The 26,186-nt window shown below is 42.2% G+C and overlaps 1 protein-coding gene and 1 long non-coding RNA gene across 7 annotated transcripts; one reads left to right on the top strand and one right to left on the bottom strand.

The window, feature by feature from the left end:
* Positions 1 to 912: 912 nt before the first annotated feature.
* LOC122871991 (lysophosphatidic acid receptor 2-like) lies at positions 913 to 22,611 on the top strand. 6 transcript variants are annotated; one of them, XM_044187670.1, is made up of 6 exons: positions 913 to 1,140; positions 1,278 to 1,393; positions 11,100 to 11,592; positions 12,152 to 12,646; positions 14,780 to 15,039; positions 20,264 to 22,611. In XM_044187670.1, the coding sequence occupies exons 3-6, from the start codon at positions 11,337 to 11,339 to the stop codon at positions 20,333 to 20,335; spliced, it is 1,083 nt and encodes a 360-aa protein (XP_044043605.1). In that variant the 5' UTR covers positions 913 to 1,140; positions 1,278 to 1,393; positions 11,100 to 11,336; the 3' UTR covers positions 20,336 to 22,611. The 6 variants fall into 6 exon arrangements, with proteins under 6 accessions (XP_044043605.1, XP_044043604.1, XP_044043603.1 ...); XM_044187669.1 differs by having other exon boundaries at positions 913 to 1,092; XM_044187668.1 differs by lacking the exon at positions 20,264 to 22,611 and having other exon boundaries at positions 14,780 to 19,940.
* On the bottom strand, positions 22,347 to 25,435 carry LOC122872034. The gene is made up of 2 exons (XR_006376997.1): positions 24,079 to 25,435; positions 22,347 to 23,228 (listed from the first exon to the last, which is right to left on the bottom strand). It is a non-coding gene; the product is annotated as an uncharacterized LOC122872034 (long non-coding RNA).
* Positions 25,436 to 26,186: the final 751 nt, after the last annotated feature.

The raw sequence follows: 26,186 nt of genomic DNA on the forward strand, positions 1-26,186 counted from the left end.
TATGTGGTTGTTTTATTCTTCTGAGACTTTCTACTTACCCATCACTGTTAAAAGCAGTAGTAGCACATTAAAGTATTTTAGGCATTTCCCCCTTATTCAACAGTGGACAATTGAAAGGTGACAGGAAACACGGGGGAGAGAGAGAAACAGGGTATAGCCTGCAACAAAGGTCCACAGCTGGAGTCGAACCAGGGACGCTGCGATCACGTACATGTTCTGCATTTTAACCACAAGGCCAGCAGGAAACCCCAGTCCCTTTTCACATGAAGAATTTACATTCATCAATCTCATAAAATCATCTATCTTTATTGGTCTTTTACTCTGCCTTTTCCCTCATGTCCTTTGATTATGACATTAATTCTTTCCTTCCTTCCCTTAAACTGATCGGAAAGCACGAGACGCCCCAAAACCTGGATATGTGGGGTTTTCATGAATGAAAAGAATCTAAACTCTTCTTTACAGCTTAGGTTATCAAACAAATGTAGTGGAGTAAACATTTCCCTTTGAATTGTGGTGGAGGAGAAGTTTAAAGTAACAGAAACTGGATATAGGCCTCCTCAAGTACAGGTACCTCAAACTTGTACTTAAGTAGGTCTACAGTACTTAGTTACTCTCCACCACTGTTGTTTGCACAGTAATGCACCTGCTTTACAGCTCTTGAATAAATGTCTGTCGATAAATTCCTTTTAGTATCTTGAAGTGCCACTTCTCACTGGTAATGTATAGAAAGGTCATATTCATGTAGTTTTGCCATAATATTCCAGTATGCTACTACCTCATCACAACATACAAACTAACCTTGGGCATCAATTATTCACCCACCACTGTCAAAATCATATAAACCCGCCTGAATAACGTCGCTGCTCGCACTGTCACTAGCACTCTTCAGCGCCACTGTCATTGGCTGTTCTTCCTCTCGTCAGCCGACAGGGGGGCGGATACCAAGCGCTCAGGTTGGCAGAAGCAGCATACCAAAGAGCTCCAGCCGCTCCTTTGTGAAACGGAGCAGCAGCACAGCAGCAGCGGAGGGTCGTGCCGCACCCTTACTTGACTGCTCTTCCTGGGCCTCACAGCGCGGATCACTGCGCACAGGTAACAACCGCTCAAACTACCGGAAGCAAGGGAAAAGTCCCAACACAGGTGACGGAGACTGGCTTCCAAGTTTGAGTTTGTGGGACGAAAAAGAAAAGGCTGGAATGGAGCCTTGATAGAAACATAGACAAAAAAACCCCCCAACAATTGCTTTTTTATTGCATTTATTTTCACCTTGTGCTCAGATGGTGTTGTACGTGCGCACGACGTGACCTCAGGTACGACAGCACATTGTTTCTCAACTCGACGAGGACTCTGATCTGGATTTACTTGATAAACGAGTTCATAGACACAAGAAAAGGTGAGTTCAGATTATTTTTTTCTTCCCTGAACTTTTTTTTTTTTAAATCTTTGTGCGTAAAATGCCTCTGCTGTGAGTTTCGAATATGTGCTGTTGAAGAAGTGTTTGTGTGCTTTATTGTTCCTCTGCCGGGTGGTTGGGGCTCTCAACATGCTGAGGCATCTGCATTGTCTCAAAGCGTGTGGAAGGAGTCTGGAATTCATTACAGCCTGAACATCCTCAACACCGTCAGTTTGGCCAGGCCGTTTATGAGAGATGATCCCATCTTGTAAGGCAGGACTTTTGTCCCATCTTCTGCAAAAGCAGTGTTATCTCTTCCTTCCATGCAAGATATGACATGTTTTGTTTTGTTTGTTTTTTTTTTTTTGTATCTCCCATTTGAATCTGGCTGGGTGTAACCACAGCACACATCTTAGGTGGCACACAGAAAGTTAAAGTAAAATGGTTCACCTATGCGTCCTGGTTTCGAGCAAGATAGAGAATAACATGATGAGCTTCTGTGGTTCACATTTTACAGTGCAGGTGATACCAGTTTTTTTTTATTACCTGCACAATCTAATGGAATCCACTGCAACAGCCCTGCTATAAATCCTTTCATTGTGAAGGTTGTAGAGTTCAGGTTCTGTTGACACTGTGTCACAGAGTGTTGACTCAACACCGTTTTTGAGGCTGTAAATGGTGGTAGTGTTGTGTTGGACTGCAATACGTTCAACTGTGTTTCTATTTTTCCCCACATTGCATTTACATTCGTGAGGGGCTTTCTCGTTGCAACTATAAAATGGTGAAACATAGCTCACCACAATTTCCTAGAGTCCAAATAAATTTCTTCAAAAGGATTTTTTTTTTGTCAGACCAACAGTCTAAAATACAAAGAGATTTAATTTACTGTCAAACAGTGAATAGTTGCAAATCCTCACATTTGAGAATCTGAAACCAGCAAATTCTTGGCATTTGTGCGTAATAAATTAAACAATTAATTGATTATTAGAATGCTGGCAAATCATTTTTTTTTGTCGATTGATTAGTCGACATTGTTTCAGCCCTACGTCTTTTTATATTTCTTATATAATACTTTCCAATACGACCTCACCACTAGAGCTGACTATCAAACCTCAATACTTTTTGCTTCTGACCCAAATGTGTCTGTAGCACCTTTATTAAAAACTACACAAAGTTGGCATTGACTGTTTGGTCATTTTTTAAGATTTGTAATCTTGCTGACTTATTCTTTGATCATATAGTTTCTGATTTTTAAATCACAATTTGTCCAATTGTAGCCTTTTTTTTCAGGCATAGTTCTGGTATGAATGCTTGTATTTAGAAAACATTCAACATTGAGAGCTTTTGCTTCTTTTGTTTAATGGAAGAGGTTTTTTGTAGAAAATGTTCATATTCCTCAAAGTTGGTATAGAAACAGTATTGTTTTGGTGTTGTACTGAATCTCAGGTATTTTATTGGCACTCATCGGCAACCTAATCACTGCTACCTATGGCCTCAAAGAAAACCATAGAATGCCTATCACAAGTTCCCAGAGCCCCAGGTGACGTCTTTTAAAATCCTTGTTTTGTTCAACCAACACTCCAAAACCCAAAGATATTCAATTTACAGTGATATAAAATGAAAGTAAAGCAGTAAATCTTCACATTTGAGAGGCTGGAACTGGAGAATGTTTTGGATTTTTCCTCGATAAAAGACTTCAACGACGATCTGATTGTTGAAGTTGAAGTTGTTGTCGATTTTAATTTTCTGTTGATTGGCTTATATGCATGTAGAGGATCTGGAACACTTGTCTGTGAGTCAAGGGGAATTACAGACGTTATTAACATAGTGAAACCTGTTCGTAATCCTGTCTTATTTAAAACACTTCCGTTAAACCATCTGCAGTAAATGAAGATGTCTCATTCTGACAAATAGGATTGTCACTGTAATATAGTTTACTCCAAAGTTGCAGTTAGACTACTGTAGCCTAGTAAGATTGTGAGTCTTTCATACACAACCTTGAAATTCACACGGCAGCTTCAGGGCTCCTTTTTAGGTGATATTTGGCTCTCTTTTTCATTCGTGACAGCGTCTCCAAAGGATTTGAAGCGGTCCATAGTTCAGTAGTTCAGATGCATAGCAACAAAACACATGTGTATACATGTGTAGTTTGCTCTGCAGCTGTTGGTGCAATCAGGTCTCTCGTTAAGAGAAAAGACCTCTCCGGTAGATCGACCACATTGCCGAAGTTGATGTGCTAAGGCTCTGCTTTCAGAGAGGGGGGGGTGAAGGAGGGAAGAAGGGAGAAGAAGAGATTCGGGTGTGGCTCCTCTGGTAATGACCGGGTTGAATTCAAACTGGTGTTTACTGATTCAGCCCCGTCCATTCACACACAAACACAGACATATAATGCATGAAAACACACAGTCATGCAAATTCAGTCCCATAGAGCCACACAGAGTGAAAGCACCAACAGTGAACTTGGTGTCCAGAGTCATTGAAGTAAATACTTTCAGTTTCTTTGGGAAAGGATACACTGTTCAGACACAATGAAGTCTAGTTTAGTGATGCACCCAAAGTTTTAATGAGCTACGCTGAAAATGCTATAATTAGACATTAATTTCCATACCACTGTCATGTGTGTAAGCTAAATTTAAGGCTAAACAGCCAGCAGCCAGATATCTTAGCTTAGCACAAAGACTTGGAACAGGGGAAACAACTAACCTGGCTGTGTCAGATGTGAGCAAACTTGTGTATGGTTTCGGGTATACAGTATGTGCTGGGCATGTTCTTGGCCACAACCAGTAACTTCCTGGAGTCTCCACTGGTTATCAGGCAGTGGCTCAGAGCCAATGTCGTTTTTACACTTTGGTTTTTGTACGGGTTAAACAACTTAGATATAACATGTTAAATAGTGAGCTTTAGAGTTGCTGGTAGGCAGAGAGTTCTTATTGCACCTAACCAAATATCAAAAATAGGTTACACACAGTATATTCAGCCTCATTGACATGAAGTTGGTGTTTGTCCCCCTATGCATCTGTCCACGTTTTGAGCAGCATAAACTCGGAAAAATGGCTTCAGTCCTGATCGTTACGCTCTAAAGTGGGGCAATTAGAAGTTTGTTGCACTTGCACGAGCTTTGTTGTTTTGTGACCTTGGTTACAGTTACACAGCCTCAGTTCCACTTGACTGCTTTGCAGCTGCTTTTTGTAAAGTGCACCGGAAAAGACGATCAAAGGCTGCGTTTCAGCCTTCAGGTTCCTACTGACAGTCAACATTTGACTGGTGGCTGAACACCCACCTATGATGTAAGAAAATATGTGGGATGTTTTCTGAGTACTGATGAACTAACAAACCTGTTCCTACACAAAGAGCTTTCAAATGTCAAATGTTGTCTAAAGACAAGCAGCTGTACAATAACTTTAATGACTTTTTAAAAAATTGTATAAATGTTTTTATTTAAAGGGACAGTTCACCCCCAAATCAAAAATACATATTTTTCCTCTTACCTGTAGTGCTATTTATCTAGCTTGTTTTGGTTGACCTAGAGCCAGTTTCTGTGTCCGGAGATCTGGTCGCCGAAGCCCCTGCCTTCGACTGCCGCCCAGATCTCTCTGCACCGGCCCCTTACGGATCCTCCTGCGGGTGGTGGGTCCACGGGAGGACGGCCCCACGTCGCTCCTTCGGGCTGTGCCCGGCCGGGCCCCGTGGGGAAAGGCCCGGCCACCAGGCGCTCGCCGTCGGGCACCCACCCCAGGCCTGGCTCCAGGGTGGGGCCCCGGTAGCGCCAATCCGGGCGACGTAACTGGCCTTGATTTTAAATAATCCATAAGGGTCTTCTGAACCGCTCTTGGTCTGACCCGTCACCCTGGACCTGTTTGCCATGGGTGACCCTACCAGGGGCATACAGCCCCAGGCAACATAGCTCCCAGGGTCATTCGGGTACTCAAACCCCTCCACCACGTTAAGGTGGACGCTGGACGCTCCATTTCTCTGGCGTTGCCGGCGGGGAGAGGCGGCGGGCTGGTGTGGGCCTGCTCATAGCCCCACAGCTCAGCCGTCACGTGTTGGAGTTTACCCCAGTGAACGAGAGGGTCGCGTCCCTCCGCCTCCGGGTGGGGACAGGTCTCTCACTGTTGTGGCGGCCTACGGGCCGAACAGCAGTGCAGAGTACCAGGCCTTCTTGGAGTCCCTGGGAGGGTACTAGACAGTGCACCACCCGGGGACTCCGTTGTTCTACTGGGGACTTCAACGCCCACGTGGGCAGCGACAGTGACACCTGGAGAGGGGTAATCGGAAGGAACGGCCCCTGATCTGAACCCGAGCGGTGTTCAGTTGTTGGACTTCTGTGCTAGTTACAGTTTGTCCATAACTAACACCATGTTCAAGCACAAGGGTGTCCATCAGTGCGCACGTGGCACCAGGACACCCTAGGCCGGAGGTCGATGATCGACTTTGTTGTCGTATCATCTGACCTCCTCCGCCGCGCGGTCTTGGACACTCGGGTGAAGAGAGGGGCGGAGCTGTCAACCGATCACCACCTGGTGGTGAGTTGGATCCGCTGGCGGGGAGGAAGCCGGACAGACTTGGCAGGCCCAAGCGTATCGTGAGGGTCTGCTGGGAGCGTCTGGCGGAGCCCTCTGTCAGCAGGGTCTACAACTCACACTTCCGGGAGAGCTTCTCCCAGATCCCGGGAGGTTGGGGACATTGAGTCCGAGTGGACCATGTTTTCCACCTCCATTGTCGATGCGGCGGCTCGTAGCTGTGGTCGCAAGGTTTCTGGTGCCTGTCGCGCGGCAATCCCGAACACGGTGGTGGACGCCGGAAGTAAGGGATGCCGTCAGGCTGAAGAAGGAGTCCTATCGGGCCTTGTTGGCTCGTGGGACTCCCGAGGCAGCTGACAGGTACCGGCAGGCTAAGCGTGCTGCAGCCCCGTGCGGTCACAGAGGCAAAAACTCAGGACTGGGAGAGGTTCGGAGAGGCCATGGAGGAGGACTATCGGTCGGCCTCAAAGAAATTCTGGCAAACCGTCCGACGGCTCAGGAGGGGGAAGCAGTTCTTCACCAACACCTTATACGGTGCGGGTGGAGAGCTGTTGACCTCGACTGGGGATGTTGTCGGACGGTGGAAGGAATACTTTGAGGATCTCCTCAATCCCGCTGTCACGTCTTCCGAAGAGGAAGCGGAGGCTGGGGACCGGAGGCGGACTCATCCATCACCCTGGCCGAAGTCACTGAGGTTGTTGGCAAGCTCCTTGGTGGCAAGGCTTGGGGGTGGATGAGATCCGTCCTGAGTATCTTAAGTCTCTGGATGTTGTGGGACTGTCTTGGCTGACACGTCTCTGCAACATCGCGTGGCGGTCTGGGACAGTGCCTCTGGACTGGCAGACCGGGGTGGTGGTCCTCTGTATAAGAAGGGGACCGGAGGGTGTGTTCCAATCACAGAGGGATCACACTTCTCAGCCTCCCCGGTAAGGTCTATTCCAGGGTACTGGAGAGGAGAATTCGTCCGATAGTCGAACCTTGGATTCAGGAGGAGCAGAGTGGTTTTCGTCCCGGTCGTGGAACACTGGACCAGCTCTATACTCTCCATCGGGTGCTCGAGGGTTCATGGGAGTTTGCCCAACCAGTCCACATGTGCTTTGTGGATCTGGAGAAGGCATTCGACCGTGTGCCCCGGGGCGCTTTGTGGGGAGTGCTCTGGGAGTATGGGGTCCGGGGCCCTTTGCTAAGGGCTGTCCGGTCCCTGTATAACCGGAGCAGGAGCTGTGTTCGCATTGCCGGCAGTAAGTCAGACCTGTTCCCGGTGCATGTTGGACTCCGCCAGGGCTGCCCTTTGTCACCGGTTCTGTTCATAATTTATATGGACAGAATTTCTAGGCGCAGTCAGGGGCCGGTGGGTGTCCGGTTTGGGAACCACAGGATCTCATCTCTGCTGTTTGCAGATGATGTCGTTCTGATGGCTTCTTCAAACCAGGACCTGCAGCATGCACTGGGACGGTTTGCAGCCGAGTGTGAAGCAGCTGGGATGAGAATCAGCTCTTCCAAATCTGAGGCCATGGTTCTTGACCGGAAAAAGGTGGTTTGCTCTCTTCGCGTGGGTGGGGAGTCCTTGCCCCAAGTGGAGGAGTTTAAGTATCTCGGGGTCTTGTTCACGAGTGAGGGACGGATGGAGCGTGAGATTGACAGGCGGATCGGTGCAGCGTCTGCAGTGATGCGGGCGCTGTATCGGACCGTTGTGGTAAAGAAGGAGCTGAGTCGAAAGACAAAGCTCTCGATTTACGGTCAATCCACGCTCCTGCCCTCACCTATGGTCATGAGCTTTGGGTAGTGACCGAAAGGACAAGATCGCGGATACAAGCGGCCGAAATGGGCTTCCTCCGCCGAGTGGCTGGGCGCTCCCTTAGAGATAGGGTGAGGAGCTCAGTCACACGGGGGGAGCTCGGAGTAGAGCCGCTGCTCCTCCACGTCGAGAGGAGCCAGCTGAGGTGGCTAGGGCATCTGATCCGGATGCCTCCTGGACGCCTCCCTCGGGAGGTGTTCTGGGCATGTCCCACCGGGAGGCGGCCCCGGGGAAGACCCAGGACACGCTGGAGGGACTATGTCTCTCGGCTGGCCTGGGAACGCCTCGGGATCCCCCCGGAGGAGCTGGAGGAAGTGTCTGGGGCGAAGGAAGTCTGGGAGTCCCTGCTTAGACTGCTGCCCCCGCGACCCGGCCCCGGATAAGCGGAAGAAGATGGATGGATGGATGGATGGATGGATGGATGGATGGATGTTTTGGTTGAGTTGCTGAGTTTTGGAGATAACGGCTGTAGAAATGTCTGCATCTTTTTTTTATTTTTATCAGAATCAGAAAGAAAGAGAGAAAAAAAACTCTTTCGATACAGCTGCTCACTATCACGTCAATGCACACTTGAGAATAGAAGGAATAGAAGTACTAGGCAAATCAAAATATAATACAGGTAAGATAAATTAAGTACAAGTGGATATAAGTATAAAAGCTAAAATAAGTGTAAGTACCAAAGTGGATTTAGAGGTTAAGTATGTACGGTATAATACAATGTAAGTAATAGTGCAATAATGCGTACTGTCAAATTAAGTATAGCTTATTAAGATGGTTATGAGACGGTGGATATTGCACAGCGGTAATAGAAGTATGAATAAATATCAATAAATTAAACTGAAAACAGAGTATATTGCACAGGAGTATTAAATTATATAATGGAACTATACGGCACTCAGCTTGTGGTGCTCAAAGTGCCAAAAAAAACATTTGAAAAACTCAGTCTTGGGCTTGTCTCGGTCTCGATACACTCCAGCCACCAGGGGGTGATCGAGATGTTTTGGCTTCACTTTTGGGGAGCTGTCATGTCGTCCATCTTTTTATACAGTCTATGGTCAAGATACAGTAGCTGAGGTGAATGTGATTAGCTCACTTCTTCCTAACCCCACACCCCCAGATTTATTTTCATTTTCAAACTTGTAGTCTTCAGACCCAACTGACACCGACTCAAGTGACATTATACATTGAAAACATCATACACTTCCTGTGTGCGTACTCCTTGAGATGATCCTGCATGTTTGCCGCATGAAAAAAATGCAATGCTGAGGCACAAGACAGTGAAAGTAACAGCGATACGAAGACAATTGGAAAGGTAAACTAAACTGTAAAGCAGCGAGAAGAGTTCATGGGTTTGTCCTGATATAGGCAGGAAATGGAGCGACTGTGTGCACATGACTTTGACCTGAAGGGTCTGGAGTCAAAGATCAACTGTAGTACTAGTAGTTGATTGACAGCTCGTGTCTACAACAGGGACAGAGGCGTGCAAGAGAAATGGGAAAAAACCTTTCAGTACTTTCTGTCTGCACATGACACAGATGAGAGCTTGTGGGTATTGTTCAAACAGTCACAAACACACATTTGCTTGCACTCAGCCTATAGTCCTTTCACAGTCTCTCACTACACTTTTCCTCAACTGTTTTACATTGTTTCCTTGATCAAACCCTTTTCTTGCAGTTGTGTCTCATCCATCATTTCACTCTCAAGCCTCTAAAGTTCTCACTCCACATTTTTCTGTTTTTGATTTGGCATCTCTCTCCACACACCATTGGTAGAGTGGAGAGTGGGTCACTCAGGCTCCCTCCCTGTGTGTGTGTGTGTGTTGTGCATGTTTGGATTGAGATTGAGTTACATAGCTGGATTGTGTAATTGTGAGGTGTGTCTCTGCTGTAGGGAGCTGCTCTGCTGTTTCCATTGTTGAGAGAGAGTTGAACTCGGAGTTGACGGTACAGTGCTTGTTGTCGTGCTGCGCTGGCTTTCACAGGACAATGGCGTGTTGTTGACTTAAAATGCACCATGCAGCCCCTGCAAGTTTACCGTAAATAGAGGATTAAAGCACATTGTTGTTAACCACACTTTGAATGTGTGTCTTGAACTGGAGGCTGAGTTCTTCCATGAGCTGTAATTACAGCATCACAGTCATAAAGCCTCCCATGTTCCTGTCGTGACTTGTCAGCCTGCATTGAGCTCAGTAGTAATGTGATAGTAACTGCTGTTGCTGCTTATCAAGAATTTCTGGTTCATGGAGATAAAAATTCTTTAACACATCAGCTCTTTGAGTAAGATGTTTTTTTTTTTTGTTTGTTTTTTTTGGCAGGCTACATTTATTATATTTATTTATAGAAGCCTAGTTGGTCCTTGTGTGTATCTAGGCGCATGATATACTGTAGTGGGATTAGCAAAATTCACAATTTAATCTTGAAACAGATGATGCATCTTTTTCAGCAACTTATTTTAAAATTCTCTACAGATGCAAGTCAGCATAGCACATTGAAGGCCTCAGTGATTTAACCTAAAATCTATTTCATGATATGTTGTCACATTTACTACGATGTTTCCACATCACACTTATGTAATGTTGCATATACGAGAGAGAAACTTGCCCTCCTCATGTGAAAACAACTTCTTGTGTCAAACTGTACTTAGGTTATTCTGCACAGTGAAGGTCAAACACCCAAGTGAAGTGACAATAAGCAAAACACATTTTTGAGTGGAGAGGGACTTTGCAAAAAGCATCAGTGCTTTTGATATTTTCTATATTGTGTTGGCTCACTAACACTGGGTGATAATCCTCTATTATTGTTATCAACCTCAGGGCGGCAACTAACAATTATCATTATCAGTTCATCTGCCAGTTATTTTCTGGATTAATCGTTTCATCTAGGCTATAGTACATAAGAAAACAATGAAAACTGCCGGTCACAATTTCCTAGAGTCCAAGATTATGTCATTAAATGTCTTGTATTGTCTGACCATTGAGTCTAAAACCCAAAGACATTCAATTTGCTGTAGTGTGAGACAATGAAAAGCTGCAAGTTCTACCATCATAAAAAGTGACAGCTCTAATCATTAATAATATTGTAATAATGATTTCAGGCATATGGTCCATGTATGGTATGTTTGTCCTGGTTAATTAACTTGTATGATTGATGTGCTGGACCTCTGAACTTGAGGGCTGGTTAGTCTTCTGGTTAGATATTGCTGAATGTTTTTAGCTATTATCAATTTAAATAATTAAGATTCACACAATTTATTTATTGAACATTTTTTATATGCATAGATTTAGGTTGGTAAGACAATGTTGGTAGTACAATAAATGTGTTTAATTGTTCAGTACTAGTGGTTTGGTTGTATTTGTTGTCTTAACTAATATACAATTTTTCCACAGATTGAAGACCAGTGAATCCAGAGTCCCAAACCTCCATACAGTGAAGGCCTCCGACTTCAAACTGGATCCCTCCAGTCCTCACCTGTCCAGCTGATGGCATGCCGATCTCCAGCTCACCAGAGAGGGCGAGTCTGAATGGCGCCCTAGACCTTCCCCTCTGCTTCCTGTCTGCAACGCCGCTCTCCTCCCCATCCTCTTCAGCTCATCTCTGATCCCACATCCACCGGATAGCTCAACATGGATATACAGACCGATGACAAAGACGGATGCTACTACAACCGTACTGTCAAATTTTTCTATGAGATGAGTGGCAAGAACATCAGCGACCACTGGCGCACACGTGACTATGTGATTGTCACTCTGGGCATGGGGGTCTGCTTCATTGTCATCTTTTCCAACCTTTTGGTCATATGCGCCATTTTAAAAAACCGACGCTTTCACTTTCCCATCTACTACCTGTTGGGTAACTTGGCTCTGGCAGACCTCTTCTCAGGTAACACTGTTTTACTTCATGTGCTTCTCTTATTGTAACTACTAGTACTACGCATTATGTTAATAACAAATGCTGCTCTCTTCACCGCTATAAACTATGTTCACATTAGGATGTTTAATAATGTTAAAAAGATGGTTTTGTTTTGAGGGAATTGGTCGATTTTGGCCATTTAACCACAGTAATGCAAAAATGGATGTTTTTATGTCCCTTCGTGGACCTTGGGAGTTTAACCCTATCTTAGCTTAGATATTTGATGTCTGAAGTGCAACACACGCAAGCATGTAGTCTCACATCTGGTGAACAAATGTAACAAAATGGTTGCTTTTGTGCGAGTTGATGAGCGTAGATGCTGGGAAATAGCACAGTGGTGTATCCGGACATATTGATGCTAGTAAATCTGCAACGACGCATGTCAAAATGCGTCATTGTCCGGGCTTATATAGAAAACAGTGATGTTTTGACTCATCATATGGTTGTGGTCAGGACCTGCTTCTTGTCTCATAAGTAGGGTAATGCACCTTTTAATGCTGTAATTGAACTGTCACTTTCCTCTTCCCAGGTGTCTCCTACCTCCACTTGATGTTTCATACTGGTCCCTGGACCATTAAGCTGTCTAAGCACCAGTGGTTTGTGCGACAGGGACTGATCGACACCAGCCTGACAGCTTCTGTCCTCAACCTCCTGGCTGTGGCCGTGGAGCGTCACCAAACCATCTTCACAATGCAGCTGCACAGTAAGATGAGCAACCGACGTGTTTTCATCATCATGCTGTTCATCTGGCTGGTGGCCTTAGTCATGGGCCTGGTTCCCACCATGGGCTGGCACTGTCTGTGCGACCTGAGCAACTGCTCCACCATGGCACCGATGTACAGCCGCAGCTACTTGGTGTTCTGGGCCGTTCTCAATCTGCTGACCTTCTCCATCATGTTGGCCGTCTACACCCGGATCTTTGTCTACGTGAGGCACAAGAGCAAGCAAATGTCTCAGCACACCAACCAGATGAGACACAGAGAGACGGTGTTCAACCTGATGAAGACCGTCTCCATGATTCTGGGTGAGGAAGCACACACACTAGTTATACACATTTACTGACTTACTGAATCTCTCACCAACCTAATTTAGGTCATGTTGGTATGTTTGGTAAAGTAATTTCTTCTCTGTCGTTTGGAGCCTGACACTGTAATCTACAACAAGTGCAAACATCTGAGCATGTGCTTGTGTCCTTTTATGTGGATTCTTTCACAACAGAGAAAATCGAGTCAGCGTCGCTCCACTTTGCAGTTCTAAGCAGTCATTGACTGTGAGTGCCCAGTGTAACTTGGAGAAGGAAAATGACTCAAAGGTTGGATAGTCTGTGGGAATAGCTGGTTTCTGGGCATCAGAAAACTCACACAGAACAAAATAGTTAAAGCTTTAAGAGAAAACAGGAGCAATGACAGAAAAGTGCACACTTGACAAGGGTTAAGATGCAGCCATCTAATTCAAAAGTGTTTGCTAATATCACAATACATACACAAAAATGTCATGCAGATGGGATGAAAAGTACATGTATTTACATTATTGAGCATTAGATTTCATAATTGACTTTGGAAACAGTAGTTTGACTGAAGTAACTCAGTGCCAGCTTTTTCTGGAGCTTTCAACCGCATCTCACAGTCATCATCAGTGGATGGATATACTGTATCATATCACTTATTTTGATTTGACTTGATTTGACTTGTTGAAAAAACTGCCTGAAAAGAAATGCCGAATATGTAACATTTTATTTAGTCATAATTTATGATTTCTTGTTTAGTACTCACTACAAATAATTAATAAATATTAGAAATGTTCTGGTCTTTAAGTGGGAATTTATTTGTGTTTAGTTTAGCATTTCCTTACTAACTTTGAGGAAATCTGTCGTGTCGTTCTTACTATATATTATGTAGGACCTCGTTGCTTATAGTAAGTAGCTGATTGATTGATTTTTAGGACCTTTAATTGTACAGACCTTATACCAGGTGTACATATTACTCATTGTGCTCATTGTACCAGAGATACATGCACTTTTCAGGGAAATGCTCGCCTGAATCTTTACAGAAGAAGCACCAACAGCCTCTTAAACGTATGACTGCTCACACAGGCTGGCATGCAGGCTCCAATCTTAGCTTGTCTGTACTTGTTAAACCAGACTTTATTCCCCCCACACATTCACTCCTTCCCTCCTTCTCCCGCCGATTCCTCTTGTTTTCTGCTGACCTGGCCGTGCTCTCTCGCTCCTCTGCTCTCTTTCCCAGCCTCCCCTGCGCCTGCTCTCGCATTTTGAACTTGCGATTAAATTCCTCTAAGTTTTAAAAATGTAACACGTCTTTCTCCCGTCACTCAGCAGCCAGGATTCAGCACCTCTGGCATGTGAGGAGGGCGAGGAAAACTCTGAGCATGCCCTAACAGGGAGCTGCATAGTTATGTTACTGTGACAGAAAACGGCTTACCTCTTGCCCATATGACACCACTGAGTGTGTGTGTGTGTGTGTGTGTGTGTGTGTGTGTCTGAGTGGGGTGTATAATCTTGTACTTCTATGTTTGTGAGGACTAGGAAAGTTTGACCTTGAGAGTGATGACATTTTTGTAAAGTGGGGACATTTTGGCTCTGCCTCATGTCTTTTTAAATGACTATTTGAGGGTTAACACTTGATTTTAATCACATTTGAGGTTAAGCATGTAGTTGTGACAGTTAAGGTTATGGGTAGGGGCTGTGGAATGCATTGCACATTGTGGATGTGAGCGCGTATTATCACTTTCACATTTCCGCCTGTACGTGTGCATATATTAATGCGCTGTGAATGTGCTGTGAATGTGTGCACATAATGAATTCCTGAGCTGCCTAATCGAGTATTATGATAATGAAATCTGATCATACAGACTAAACCCAGTCCACATGCTGACATGTTATGTATCTGTGTGTGTGTGTATGTGCATTGTCGACAGAGGAATTTACAGTACATTCCCTTTCTCCCTTAGCTAGCCCCCTACTTCTTCACATTCTTTATAATGCTGTCTGTTCATTTTCTTTCCTCTGAGTAACTCCTTTTTTTTTATCTGTGACTTCTTGTTGATTTTCAATGTTATTACAAGTTTTCTAATGACCTTGTGTACTCTTTATCTCCCTCTCCCTCCCCCCACTGCCCTCTCGATCCTCCCCCGACAGGCTGTTTTGTGATCTGCTGGACGCCCGGCCTGGTGGTGCTGCTGCTCGACGGTCTGGGCTGTGAAAAGTGTATGGTGCTGCGCTATGAGAAGTACTGCCTGGTGCTGGCCGAGTGCAACTCCTTCGTCAATCCCATCATCTACTCCTTCAGGGACAAAGACATGAGGAGGACCTTCAAGGACATATTGTGCTGCCTGTGCCGGCGGGGCGGCAAAGACAAGAGCATCTCTGGAGTTCAGTTTAACACCCTGGAGCACGAGGTACTGTCCGAGAGCAATGGAGCCGACGACAACAAACAAAACAACCACTCGCGCAAAGGACTGTTAAAAATAAACCACTGAGACCTATCACACACAGTACGACCATGACCACCACCACTAAAACAGTTTCACAGCTATGCAATGAGAAACTGACAGCTTGGCCGACTTGATAACTTAAGGTTACATTTAAATGTGGCTCGTTATATTCATGGTTGTATGATAAAAAATTAAGCGTGAAATCCAAAAAACTAAAGTAAAAACACCCGGGTTCCAAACAGATATTTTTTTTTTTTAATTTAACAAAACCACTCTGTATCTTTAACAGGTCTTTTTTCTTTTAAACTCAGTTACAGCGGCTATAACTGATATTTATACAACAACAACGTATCAGATGAAAGTGTAAAAAAATAATGTGACATGTAAAAGGGGGTTGCGCATGTTGATGAACCTACAGAGAATTATCACCTGAATCTGCAGCTCCCCTCAGCTTAACGGGGCTTCATAGTGAGTTTCAGCTCATTGTTTAGCTGTCCGGACTTTACTGTTTTGTTTCACTCTCACCGCTCTCATAGAGTCGTTTTTGGCAGCATCAGGCAGCTGTATTTAGCGAAAAAACGCAATGTACACTACCTGCTCAGCACCAAACAGCAGACAGACACAGTTAGCAACTAACTGGTGAACATACTGGAGCATTTAGCAGCTAAAGAGACCAAACAGGGCTAAAAGAGAGTGAATACTGGACTTACATTCATCAGGTGGCCAGAAACACAACTCCAAATGAATGATAATGTTACCCCGTAACTGCTGAATGTGTAAATAAGCAACTGTGTGCTATCAAGTTCGCCATAAGGTGATGATATGTCAATGGTGGGTTCACAACTTGTTTCAGCTGAAAGTAGCCAAAAGAATCTGTTATTGCAGGTTTAAAGATAGTACATAATCAGAAGCTCATTTCCATTTTCTCTCTGTATTTCTTTATTTAGATATTGAGCTGAAGTTTTCATGCTCAGAGGAGTTCCTCATTTATTGTAAATTGCAGTGGTCAGCGTCTTTTTTGCAGCAGGAAACGCAAAAAATGTTGGATGCATGGGGACATAAAATCCAATTAAAGGTCCAGTGTGTAACATTTAGGAGGAGCTATTGGCAGAAATTGAATATAATATTTACAAGTATGTTTTCATTAGTGTATAATCACCTGAAAATAAGAGTGGTTGTGTTTTCATTACCTTTTTAAAAAAGCCCAGAACGGACAAACCAAACACTGGCCCTAGATTGGTCCGTTTGCGTTTTTCGGGAGTTTCGCTGTCACCGTAGGTTCTGTTACACGCTTGGAACGGGAGGGTGAGTCGAGCGGTATTCAAGTGGTACACACTGGACCTTTTTTAAAAATAGGTTTAGATTGCACGCTTTTTCCCCCCCTGAAAATCGTTAAAAAACAAAAATGATGAGACTTTCAGATCAAAACGGATTGCACCTGATAGTTATTACTGTAATCTATTGCATGGAGAGCCACTGATGGCAGCCTTGACAAAACAGTAAATGTGATGATTTATTGTTTGAAAGTGACTGGTTTGTGTACTATAGTCATATGTAGCAAAACTGTAAAGTCATTACAGTTAAACCTTTTGTCTGTTCTACTTTAATTTGCTGCTTTGACCAAATAGAAACAGACGCGCTTCTGCTTTTAAGATGCTCTGTGGGTGTAACACTTTGTTGAATATAAAACTTCCAACTATTAACTCTATTGTCCTGCAGTATCACTGTGTTGAGTGGTGGAAGAGCATATGTAACTGTTAATTAATGTTGCATGCTTTTTGACTTATTTGGGCAGCACTGCGTAGTTTATGAACACACATTGTTGAGCTTTGTGCTGCCTAAGAAGTGCCAAATAGAATTTCTGCAAGCACTGTCCGTTGCAAAAAGCGACATACTGTACGTGAATTAGTGTACAGACAACAAACAAAAGCTGAGAACATAGAGTTCTTACAGAGTGCACAGTGACAGCAGATCTTGTTATCGCTGCTCTGTTGCATCACATGCATCACATATATCATCTGATACAGTATACTAGAATTTCTTATCTGTGTTTTCTTCTTTAAGTTCTTGTTTCACACTAAACCAAGCAAAAATATATTTAAATAAATCTCGTGAGGACAGTGTCATTTGATCAATAGGAACGACTGCTTAGTATCACAGTTGCACATGAACTTTTTCATATGAAAAGGCATCATTTGTATGTACATTCGTCCAGCAAGAAGAAAAGGTGTCTGCACAGGCAAATGAACCAGAATGCTCTTTCAGTTTCAATGTTCAGTGAAGAGTCACCTACATAGCTCCAGACCTGTCACCTTTTGGCAAAATTTGCCGTTTTTAAATGGAAAAATATGGCTCACTTGTGATTGAAGTATATCCAGAGGGTTTTTTTTTTTTTTTAATTTAGTTGCGGTTGGTGGAGTTTGGCTGCCAGCAGTTCTCAAGTGTGGAAGAGAAGAGGAGAGAAGTGGCCAAGGAAGACAAAGTGGCAAGAGTCTAAACCCCAAAGATATTTAATTTACAAAAATATAATATAAAGAAAAGAAGCAAATCCTCACTTGACATTTTTACTGAATAAATAACTGTAAAGATTAGCAGATTATCAAAATTGTAAGCGATTAATTTTTTTGTCATTAACTATTGGATTAATTGGGGTGTGGATTGGGGGAGGGGGCAGTTTCAGAACTATCACCCTTTTTCCTCCAACTCGAGGCTTGAACTTTGCTCCAGGGTTTCATCTTTTTAACCTGTCACTGACAACATCAGTCAGTGTATTAACAGCAGATGTATCAAGTGGCTACGTCTGGTAAAATAGGTGTCCTTCCACACTGTAGAACGCACAGCCAAAACATCTGTGCCTTTTACTCCCCTGAGCTGAACATAGAAACTGAAGGAATGGAAGTAAAAATTAGTATTCTGATTAATTTTGGTGTGAAAACTCTTTTTGTGTTTGCTGGACCTTGACTTTAGTTACAGGCACCCTGACAAACTCTGTTTTTGGACGACCGTCATATTTGTGTCTCGATTCTGGGCACAGAATGGGACATTTTGAGAACATTCGCACACACAAAAGTTAGATTTTTGTAGTGAAATTATTATAGCAAAAGAGTCATTTATTATGAGCAAACTAAAATCACTTTTATGCTCAATACATTTTTTATTGTGTGTTTGCTGTCATCCACATAGGTGCACAATAATAACCTCTCTCACACAGTTTTGCTTATTTGCCTTCTCTCACTTCCTTGCTCACAGTGTCTCTCCTGCTCTTAGCATCTCGAGTTTGGCTGCACGCTTGCTCAACCCGACGGCGGGTCAGCTCCGTTTCAGTGCGCCGGTGCAACACTTAACACATAATGCTGAGGGCTGGGAAAACTGTTGGTTGTAAAATGGAGTGTAATCTGTCAGCCAGCAGCAGCAAACATGTAATTGTCAGCTGACAAAACAAACAACAATGTCGGCCTACAGGGTAAAGGCCATGGTAGCTTTCCTAGTTGACAAATAATTGCCAAAATGGGCAGTAATGTTCACAATAAGATTTTATGCAAGCCTGAATAACATTCATCAGTTCTGTCTTATCAATCTCCCTTGACCTGTTTATGTTTGTATGGGCCATGTGGTCTAGGTAGGCGTACACGCCGCTTGAATTGAGCGGGGCATCTGGCGTATGCGCCGGCTGAGACGCCTTTTTAAATGGTGCGTAGACTCCGCCTACTCGGCGAACCACAGGCGTACGCCGGCGTAGTAATGGTGCAGACCCAGTGTTGCAGTGTGCCAATGTCAGCCAATCGGAGAATTGGAGTAGGTCATTTCTGTTTAGTCTCCAAGCCGATCCCTAGTATGAGTATCAATCACTATTGGTCTTTGTTTGATAATAATTTCTTTACAAAATATAATTTGTGTGCGTGCAAATAATCTTGGTGCTCAATATGTGTCCCATCATGCACTGAGAATTGAGACACACATAATTCTATACATATGTACATTCATCCAGGCAAGATGTCAAACTTTCCATGAGGCAGACTTTAGCCTCATACATCAAGGAGGCACCTTTTTATCAAACTCCTCAAATCTCATAAAACCAGGTCTTAATGGTCACACTGCCTCGTACTATAAATAGGTTTCTTTTTTGGAATTACCCAAATCCCGGGAATAACCCTGTCGCTTTATGCAATCGTTACTTACTAGTTTATAGGGAGCACAGCATTTCTATGTTCTCTGTGCTGTTTGCTAATGTGTGTGTGTTGGATTGTGTGCACATGTTGTACAGTCTTAAACCAGTCCAGATGTGTGCTTGTGGTTGGAGTGGGTCATGCTTCTTGCCACATTTCCTCTGACTTGTTGCTCTGGCATGTGTGTATGTCAGAGGCATGCACTCTCACACACACACATGCAGCCTGTTTGCTGCTGGCAGGAAGTGCAGTTGTGTGTGTGTGTGTGTGTGTCACAGAAACATTGTTTTACATATGTTTTACATATTTTTTGTGAGTGACATTAAGATTAGAAAGTTGGAGGAGGGGAGGCAGGAGCGAGCTGGTTAGAACAAATTTGCCTTTGCCCTCTGTGTGTTGATAGTAGACTCATGCAATTAAAAGGAAGTTGTACATTTATGGGTGATAGTAAATCATTAACTATAAGTATTCTTAAAGGGAATACCATTACAAGAAGCTATTAAAGGGATTACAGTATATGCAAACTATATTCTTTGTCTTCAGATTTCAGATAAATCATCTTGTTGATACTTTTTCATATTATTACAGGCTAACTGTTGGTATTGTTTTGACAGTTCAGAAACATTTTCATATTATTTAGGGTCTATTTTTGTACAAACATTGTCACACCTAATATGAATAAATGCGTAAATCTGTCTACATCTGTGATCTGTTTGGTCATGTCTGTCTGCCTGCTTTGCAGCATGATTGGTTCTCTGTGACAACCAGTGAAATTTGCATTTGGAATCAGGTCAAAACGTGTGGAAACACTGTCTCAGGGATAAAAACATGTTTTTCGTATGCTTTTCTCTCAGCTTGTTTAGCTCTTTTTGCTAGTTTGGATATGACTAACCCGTTTTCTCTTCTTTTCTTTCACTTTCTGTTACTCTGCTGCACCTAATTCTTTACCCCCAAAATCTCCTGATTCCTTACCTCATTTCAACTCTCGCCTCATATTCTTATCTGTCTCTCCACCTCTGTAGCACTATAAGTCTCGTACTGCTGAGCCGATGGAGAGGAGCAACGGGATGCCTCTCATCCGTGAAGGCTCGTAAGACACGCCTGTTTCTTCAGAAAAGTGGAATTAACCAAAACAACGATAAACTTGCAGACACACACTTGAGACTGAAATCTGCCGATCTGTCTATGCTCATAAAAAAAGCCTTAAGGCCTGTTTTTCCTCAGCCAGCAGACTGTTTTGTCTTTTTTTTATTTTTACCTTTGCTGCCAGCAGACAGTGGTTATTATGTTTGTGTCTGTTAAAGCTAAGTTGGTCATGGGGCAAAGAAGAACTGATTAACTTCTAATATCATTTGGCCAACATGGCGGTGGACTGCTAATTTAAACGGGAGCAAGTGGCTCATTTGCGCTCCATCACTGACCTTCAGCAGACATGAGGAGGCAAACCCTCCATTTCTGTGAGTTTATTAGGTACACTGAGCTAAAAGTAATGCAGCCTAATACAACAGTCCTGCAATAAATCCAACTTTTATGAAGGTTATAATGTTCAGTTTTTGTTTAAGCTGTTTTAGAGAGGTGTTGATTCTTAACTTAATGATCATTTTGGAAGATAAGGTTTGTGGTGCTGTTGAACTGTTTTGCATTATACAGAGCAGGGTGTCAGTAATTTTGACTACCCTGGGGATGGGGTGGACAAAAACTGTATAAACACCTGTCAGTATAACACAATACAACAACAACAACAACAACTACAGCTGCCAAAATGATCATCTAAAGCAGTTTCAACAAAAACTGAACATTATAACCTTCATGAATAGGGTTTATTGTGGGATTGTTGTATTAGACGGCATTAGTTTTAGCTCGGTGTACCTAATAATAAACTGTCAACTGAGTGCATATGGTATCACTGGAAATCTGATGTTACCAGGATTAATTTACGCCTAAGACACTGAAGCTCATGGAGGAAACCAGTATCACTCTACACTGGACTTAATAAAGGGTTATACGTTGTAACTAATGATTTGTTTGTTAATAAACAACTTACCAGGGTTTTATTGACCAGTCACATGCTATCATTAACAACAACATTTGGGTTGCCAGGTTGTGAAAAAAGTGTAATTTGCTGTGTGTTTTAACAAGCTCTTTAATTCATGCAGGAATACCCCTCGTGTGGACGGCTTGGCCACTCGCAAAGCATCCAGACCAAAGTTAATTTCTTAAAAACTTAATATTTACTACTGCTGCTTTTTACTCAAAGGTATGATCCAACCACCTGTTTAAGCCATTTTTTAGTTATAAACTTGTGACCCTTTATTGGCTCACTTTTTAAATAACCGTCAAGATGAATTAAAGAGCTGACTAAACGCCAACCAAATGATTTTTCCCAACGTGGCAGCTCGGTTATTCTTATTAATGGCTTGTTACTGATCTAACCGCATAATTAAATGATTTATTAGCATTAATAAAGCCTTATTTAGAATGTATAACCCTGTTTTAAAGTATTCCTGTAGAAGGTGGTACCCAAAATCCTCATTCCATTTGTTCAATAACAAATCAGAATCATCGTCTTCGGTTTATGATTCTGGTTAGATTGTTACAAAATGTTAGACATAGGATATTTATAGATTTTACCCAAATATTTTAAGTGTCAGATGACCCTTGAAGTGGAAGAGACACAAATCTCCTGATGTGCGTGTTACGATGCACATTTTTTCTATTTTTAATTGTACTATTTCTCATGAATGTCCAAGTGAACACGCTGACTTGTTTTGTGCCTTAATGCAGTTAGGAACCTCTGCTGTGGTTATAACTCAGCATAAACAGTTTATATACAGTTCATAAACAGTGTGCTATAAGCTGTTCCTTCCTCAAGGTTTTATTTTTTATTCAGAAGTATTTTTTTGGGCACTGTATGCTGCTAACACTGTGCTTTTTGCATCATGTAAATTGTCTTGTCATTGTTGGAATGACACAATACTCCTTTGTAAATTGTTGTGATATAAAACTTACTTATGATCATGTTATAATTGCAGCTATTATGTACGGTATTTAGTGTACTTAAGCAGATTTACCATCAGAGGCAACTCAAAAAAAACAAAGGGAAAGCAAGCTTGTCATTTTTTATTAGGATAATATCCAGAAATGTTTTAATTTTTAAATGAACCTTTTTGTCAAGCAGGACAAGTGTGAGATGAGAGATATGAATCTTTTGGGTACATATGTTGCAGCTGATTTATGGTAATGAGTGAAACTGACTGCATGATATTAATAGGAAAGAACCTTTATGACTGTAACTTTGTGTTTTGGTTTGCTGTGTCTTGGTTTCTGCCCTCAGTAACTGACCGTGAGGCCATTAAAAACTTTGAATACATGTTATCTCTCTGACGACTCTCCTGTGGCCTGTTTACTGACATCCTTTCTTTTGTCTTCCTGCCATATTCAAGGTTCTTTCTCTCTAAATAGTCCATTTGCTTTGGATCCTGTTGGAGAGTCATGGACAAACTGATCTCATTGAGTCTCTTTTTAGATGCTCCATTTTTTCAGTCCATTTGTCGCTTTCTTCCTTTCTGTCCTTCAGGTTCACAGAGGGAGGGACAACCTCTTGTTAAGTCCCAAGCCTGTCCTTAGGGTCTTGAGAAAATTTCCTCTTTATCTGCTCTCCTACTTTTCCCAGCCCTCCTCTGTCCTTCTCCTTCATTCCCGGTGAAGCAGTCTGTACCGAATCCTTCCTTGTGTTACCAAGAGAGAATCTTTTCAGCAATATCGGCTCTTTCTTGTCTGTCGACAGTGAGAATCTCTTCTGAGAATGCTTCTCCCTCTTTGGGTTAACCAGGTTTAGTTTATTCAGTGACAGGACACTCTTCTTCTTGTGTTTCTTATTGGGTAGCGCCCCCCTCAGCTGACTCCAGGCTTTGTCCAGAGGTGACTTCTTCTTCTTTTGCCAGACAAAGCTTCTTTTGGAGGAGGAGCCACCCATCGCCAGTTGACCTGCAGGAGGAAGAAAAAAAAAGTGACCAACGTGAACACAAAGATTTTTCACAACAGAGGTTTGGAAGCATGGACAGACCGCAAGGATTTCTAATCTATTTTATCATTTATGTGGTTTGAATTTCCACATTTATCACTGGTAATTTCAAAAGCTTTTTAAGGGTTCACAAATTCACATTTTTGTCCAATATTGAAAATAAAATGTATTCAAGTTTTTGAAAAAGCAAAACTGTAAATAACCCACTAAAAATGCCAAAGGGAAATTCAAACTACATTAAATCACTATGATGGTTTTCAAAGTAAATTATTTCAGTGCTATAAATAAATTCAGTGTAATTTAAATTTCAATATTAAGTGTTCAGTAGTGGTTACATTTGAAATTAGGGATTCAACTGCTTATAACATTTAAATTATTGTGGCTTTTCTTTGCTCCCAAACAAATGCTGATTTCTAGATTCTGTTCTAAATGAATATGTAAACAAAACAAGTAGGATTTCACTTACACTGCTGCTAGCAAAGGTGTGCTTTAAGCTATTTAATCTTAACTGATGAAAACGTTTTACCACAAAACTGCATAGCAATGGTGCCAAAGTTCATGTCCATTTTATAATAGCTAACAGGAGACATTAGCATCAGGATAAAACATTGTTCATTATATACAAACAGATGCAGTGCAATTACACAAAAGATTATAAGCAAGAAAGTAAGAGACTTAGGTTTGTGTAAGTTCCAAAGTTCTTATTTAATCCAATATTAAACCTCAGATGGAAATGGTAGTTTGAGTTAAGTTCTAAAGTCTACATCTGCACTAGTTTACACATCAAGTGCACACACAAACCTACATACACACCAAATTTCTTCTCGGCAGTCAGTCAGAACAGAAGGTAGTGTTGCTCGTGTGTTCTCCTTCCTGAGCTTAAAACTAAGTCTAAAAATAAGGTGCCTATTCTTACCTTCATCATCAGATGACACCGCTGTCTACACCTACACTAACTCTGATAGAAAGATCAACTAGGAGTGTTTCCTTGTTTTTTTTTTTTAATATGCAGCCACCAAACAGGAAAAGAACAAACTGGTTCTGTGTCATTTTTAGTGCCTGACGTTGCTTCTATTTCTGCTGTTTCAGACACACCAGAAATGTTCTCTTAAAATGTCCATGGTCACATGTCATGTATGTGTCATGTATATGGCAATTTATTTTTCAGACTCTTTCAGACCCTTGTTGACCTGATAAAAGCTTCATTTGTGTGTTTAACACTTTAATGTAACAAATTTAATGGACCTCTTACACAGCCAGTTGACTTGTCATAGTAGGAAAAGCACAGGCGTTTCTAATAATGTTAGCAATTGTGACAGTGAAGGCAGCATGCATGATACCAGGAACCTGAAACTGAAGCAGCTAAATGGAATTCAGCCATCATTAATTTGTATTATTCACACCTGTGTTTTTCCTGCTGTGACATGTCAAAATGTCTCTGTACAGTCTCATAGCTGTACCACTAGAGAGCTCCAAAAGTAATTTGATATGTGCACCGGCATTGTTTAGAAGATCTGCCAAAAAAAAAAAAGGAATATTATAATAGAAACAAATGCAAGGGGCTGGTTGTCCAAGTGCTGATTTCAGCCAAACTAGAGGGCACTGTTGGCACTCGTCCACTGTGAGTGCTGAAAACACCCTAGTTATTATACAGGACTATCACATAGTTGACAAAGTTACACATTAACATATATGGACAATTTATATTCTTGGATTCCACTTGTCTTGCACGTCTTTAAACAAGAGGAGCAGTTTAATCTCTATTTTCTTCTGTTGTTTTGTTTGTTTTTTGCACTTTGGCAGATTTGACTCTGTGTTATCTTCTCTCACAGCGACTGGGCCCATTATCAAGTATCTCACTAGAAGTTCACTTTAACTGTCCGTTAAAGGCTGAATGAATGTGGACCTCATTGATCCAGAAGTAAACTCCCTCACACATTCGCTCACTCACGCTTGGTAAGACTATCTGCCCACTGCACCTCTTCTCTCCATCTTATTTAATCTGTGGTAATATTATTCAGAGATACAAGCACTTTCTTTAGATACTGCACAGCAACCAAAACCGCTTTATGGACACAAAAACCACCCTGCTCAGTCTTTCAGATTTTGTTTTTGCTCAAATGAGAATTTCTTCTTGATTGCAAGTTGTGATTTTCTTGCATGAGAGTTGCACTCACCACCGGCAGTTTCCTGTTTCGTGCGTGCCACAAAACCTCGAAAAAAGAATATAGGTTAAAATGTTTCTTTTAGGTCAAAGGTTGGTTTTCTCTTGTTAGGGTTGCAAATGACTCTTTAATAAAAGGAGGAGACGGTTAGGATTCCTTCTGAGTTGATGAGTTTTGCATCTGGTCATTAGATTCAATTAAATAGATAGATCTGGGTTTGTTTGCTGAACTTTGACTCTCAGTAGCATCTGTAGAATCTTCGATGTGATTGTCATGGTTTTCCTGTTTCAGAGATGTTTGTGGCATGCACACACAGAACATGCAGACACAAACTAGATGTTATATCTGTTTGTGTGTCCCTTTAAAAATGCAACAAGTGGAATTTAAATGTGTTAACTCCTGTGTTGCTGTCTACAAGTATTTATTGCTCCACTTAAATTATTGCATAATTTAAGACTGATTTGAGTAATAGGCTTTGTCAGCCCCTTTGAAAATGTTTGTCAGAATATAAACAGTTAAACTTCAGATATTAAATTCTGTTTGGTGACCTGCTCTGACAGAAAAACACACATGCATGAAAAAAAATAGCTTAAACAATCAAACATCCCACCATGTGTTGGGTGTAGTTTGCTTTTATGGTCAACAATATTATCAGTTTTGAAGAGGTCACTGTAAATGTGATTAATCCTGTCCTGCTGGGAACACTTTGTAGTGGATCAAATACACTGAAATGAACCAGGATTTAGACAGACAAGA

Source organism: Siniperca chuatsi, linkage group LG3, assembly GCF_020085105.1.
Source record: "Siniperca chuatsi isolate FFG_IHB_CAS linkage group LG3, ASM2008510v1, whole genome shotgun sequence".
Classification (NCBI taxonomy): domain Eukaryota; kingdom Metazoa; phylum Chordata; class Actinopteri; order Centrarchiformes; family Sinipercidae; genus Siniperca; species Siniperca chuatsi.

What these genes read in the sequence shown, in the direction of transcription:
- LOC122871991 (XM_044187654.1), top strand. Translation starts at nt 11,337, where the DNA reads ATGGATATACAGACCGATGACAAAGACGGATGCTACTACAACCGTACT. An exon ending in TCTGGCAGACCTCTTCTCAG is followed by an intron (nt 11,593 to 12,151) that starts GTAACACTGTTT and finishes TCCTCTTCCCAG; the next exon opens with GTGTCTCCTACCTCCACTTG. An exon ending in GACCGTCTCCATGATTCTGG is followed by an intron (nt 12,647 to 14,779) that starts GTGAGGAAGCAC and finishes CTCCCCCGACAG; the next exon opens with GCTGTTTTGTGATCTGCTGG.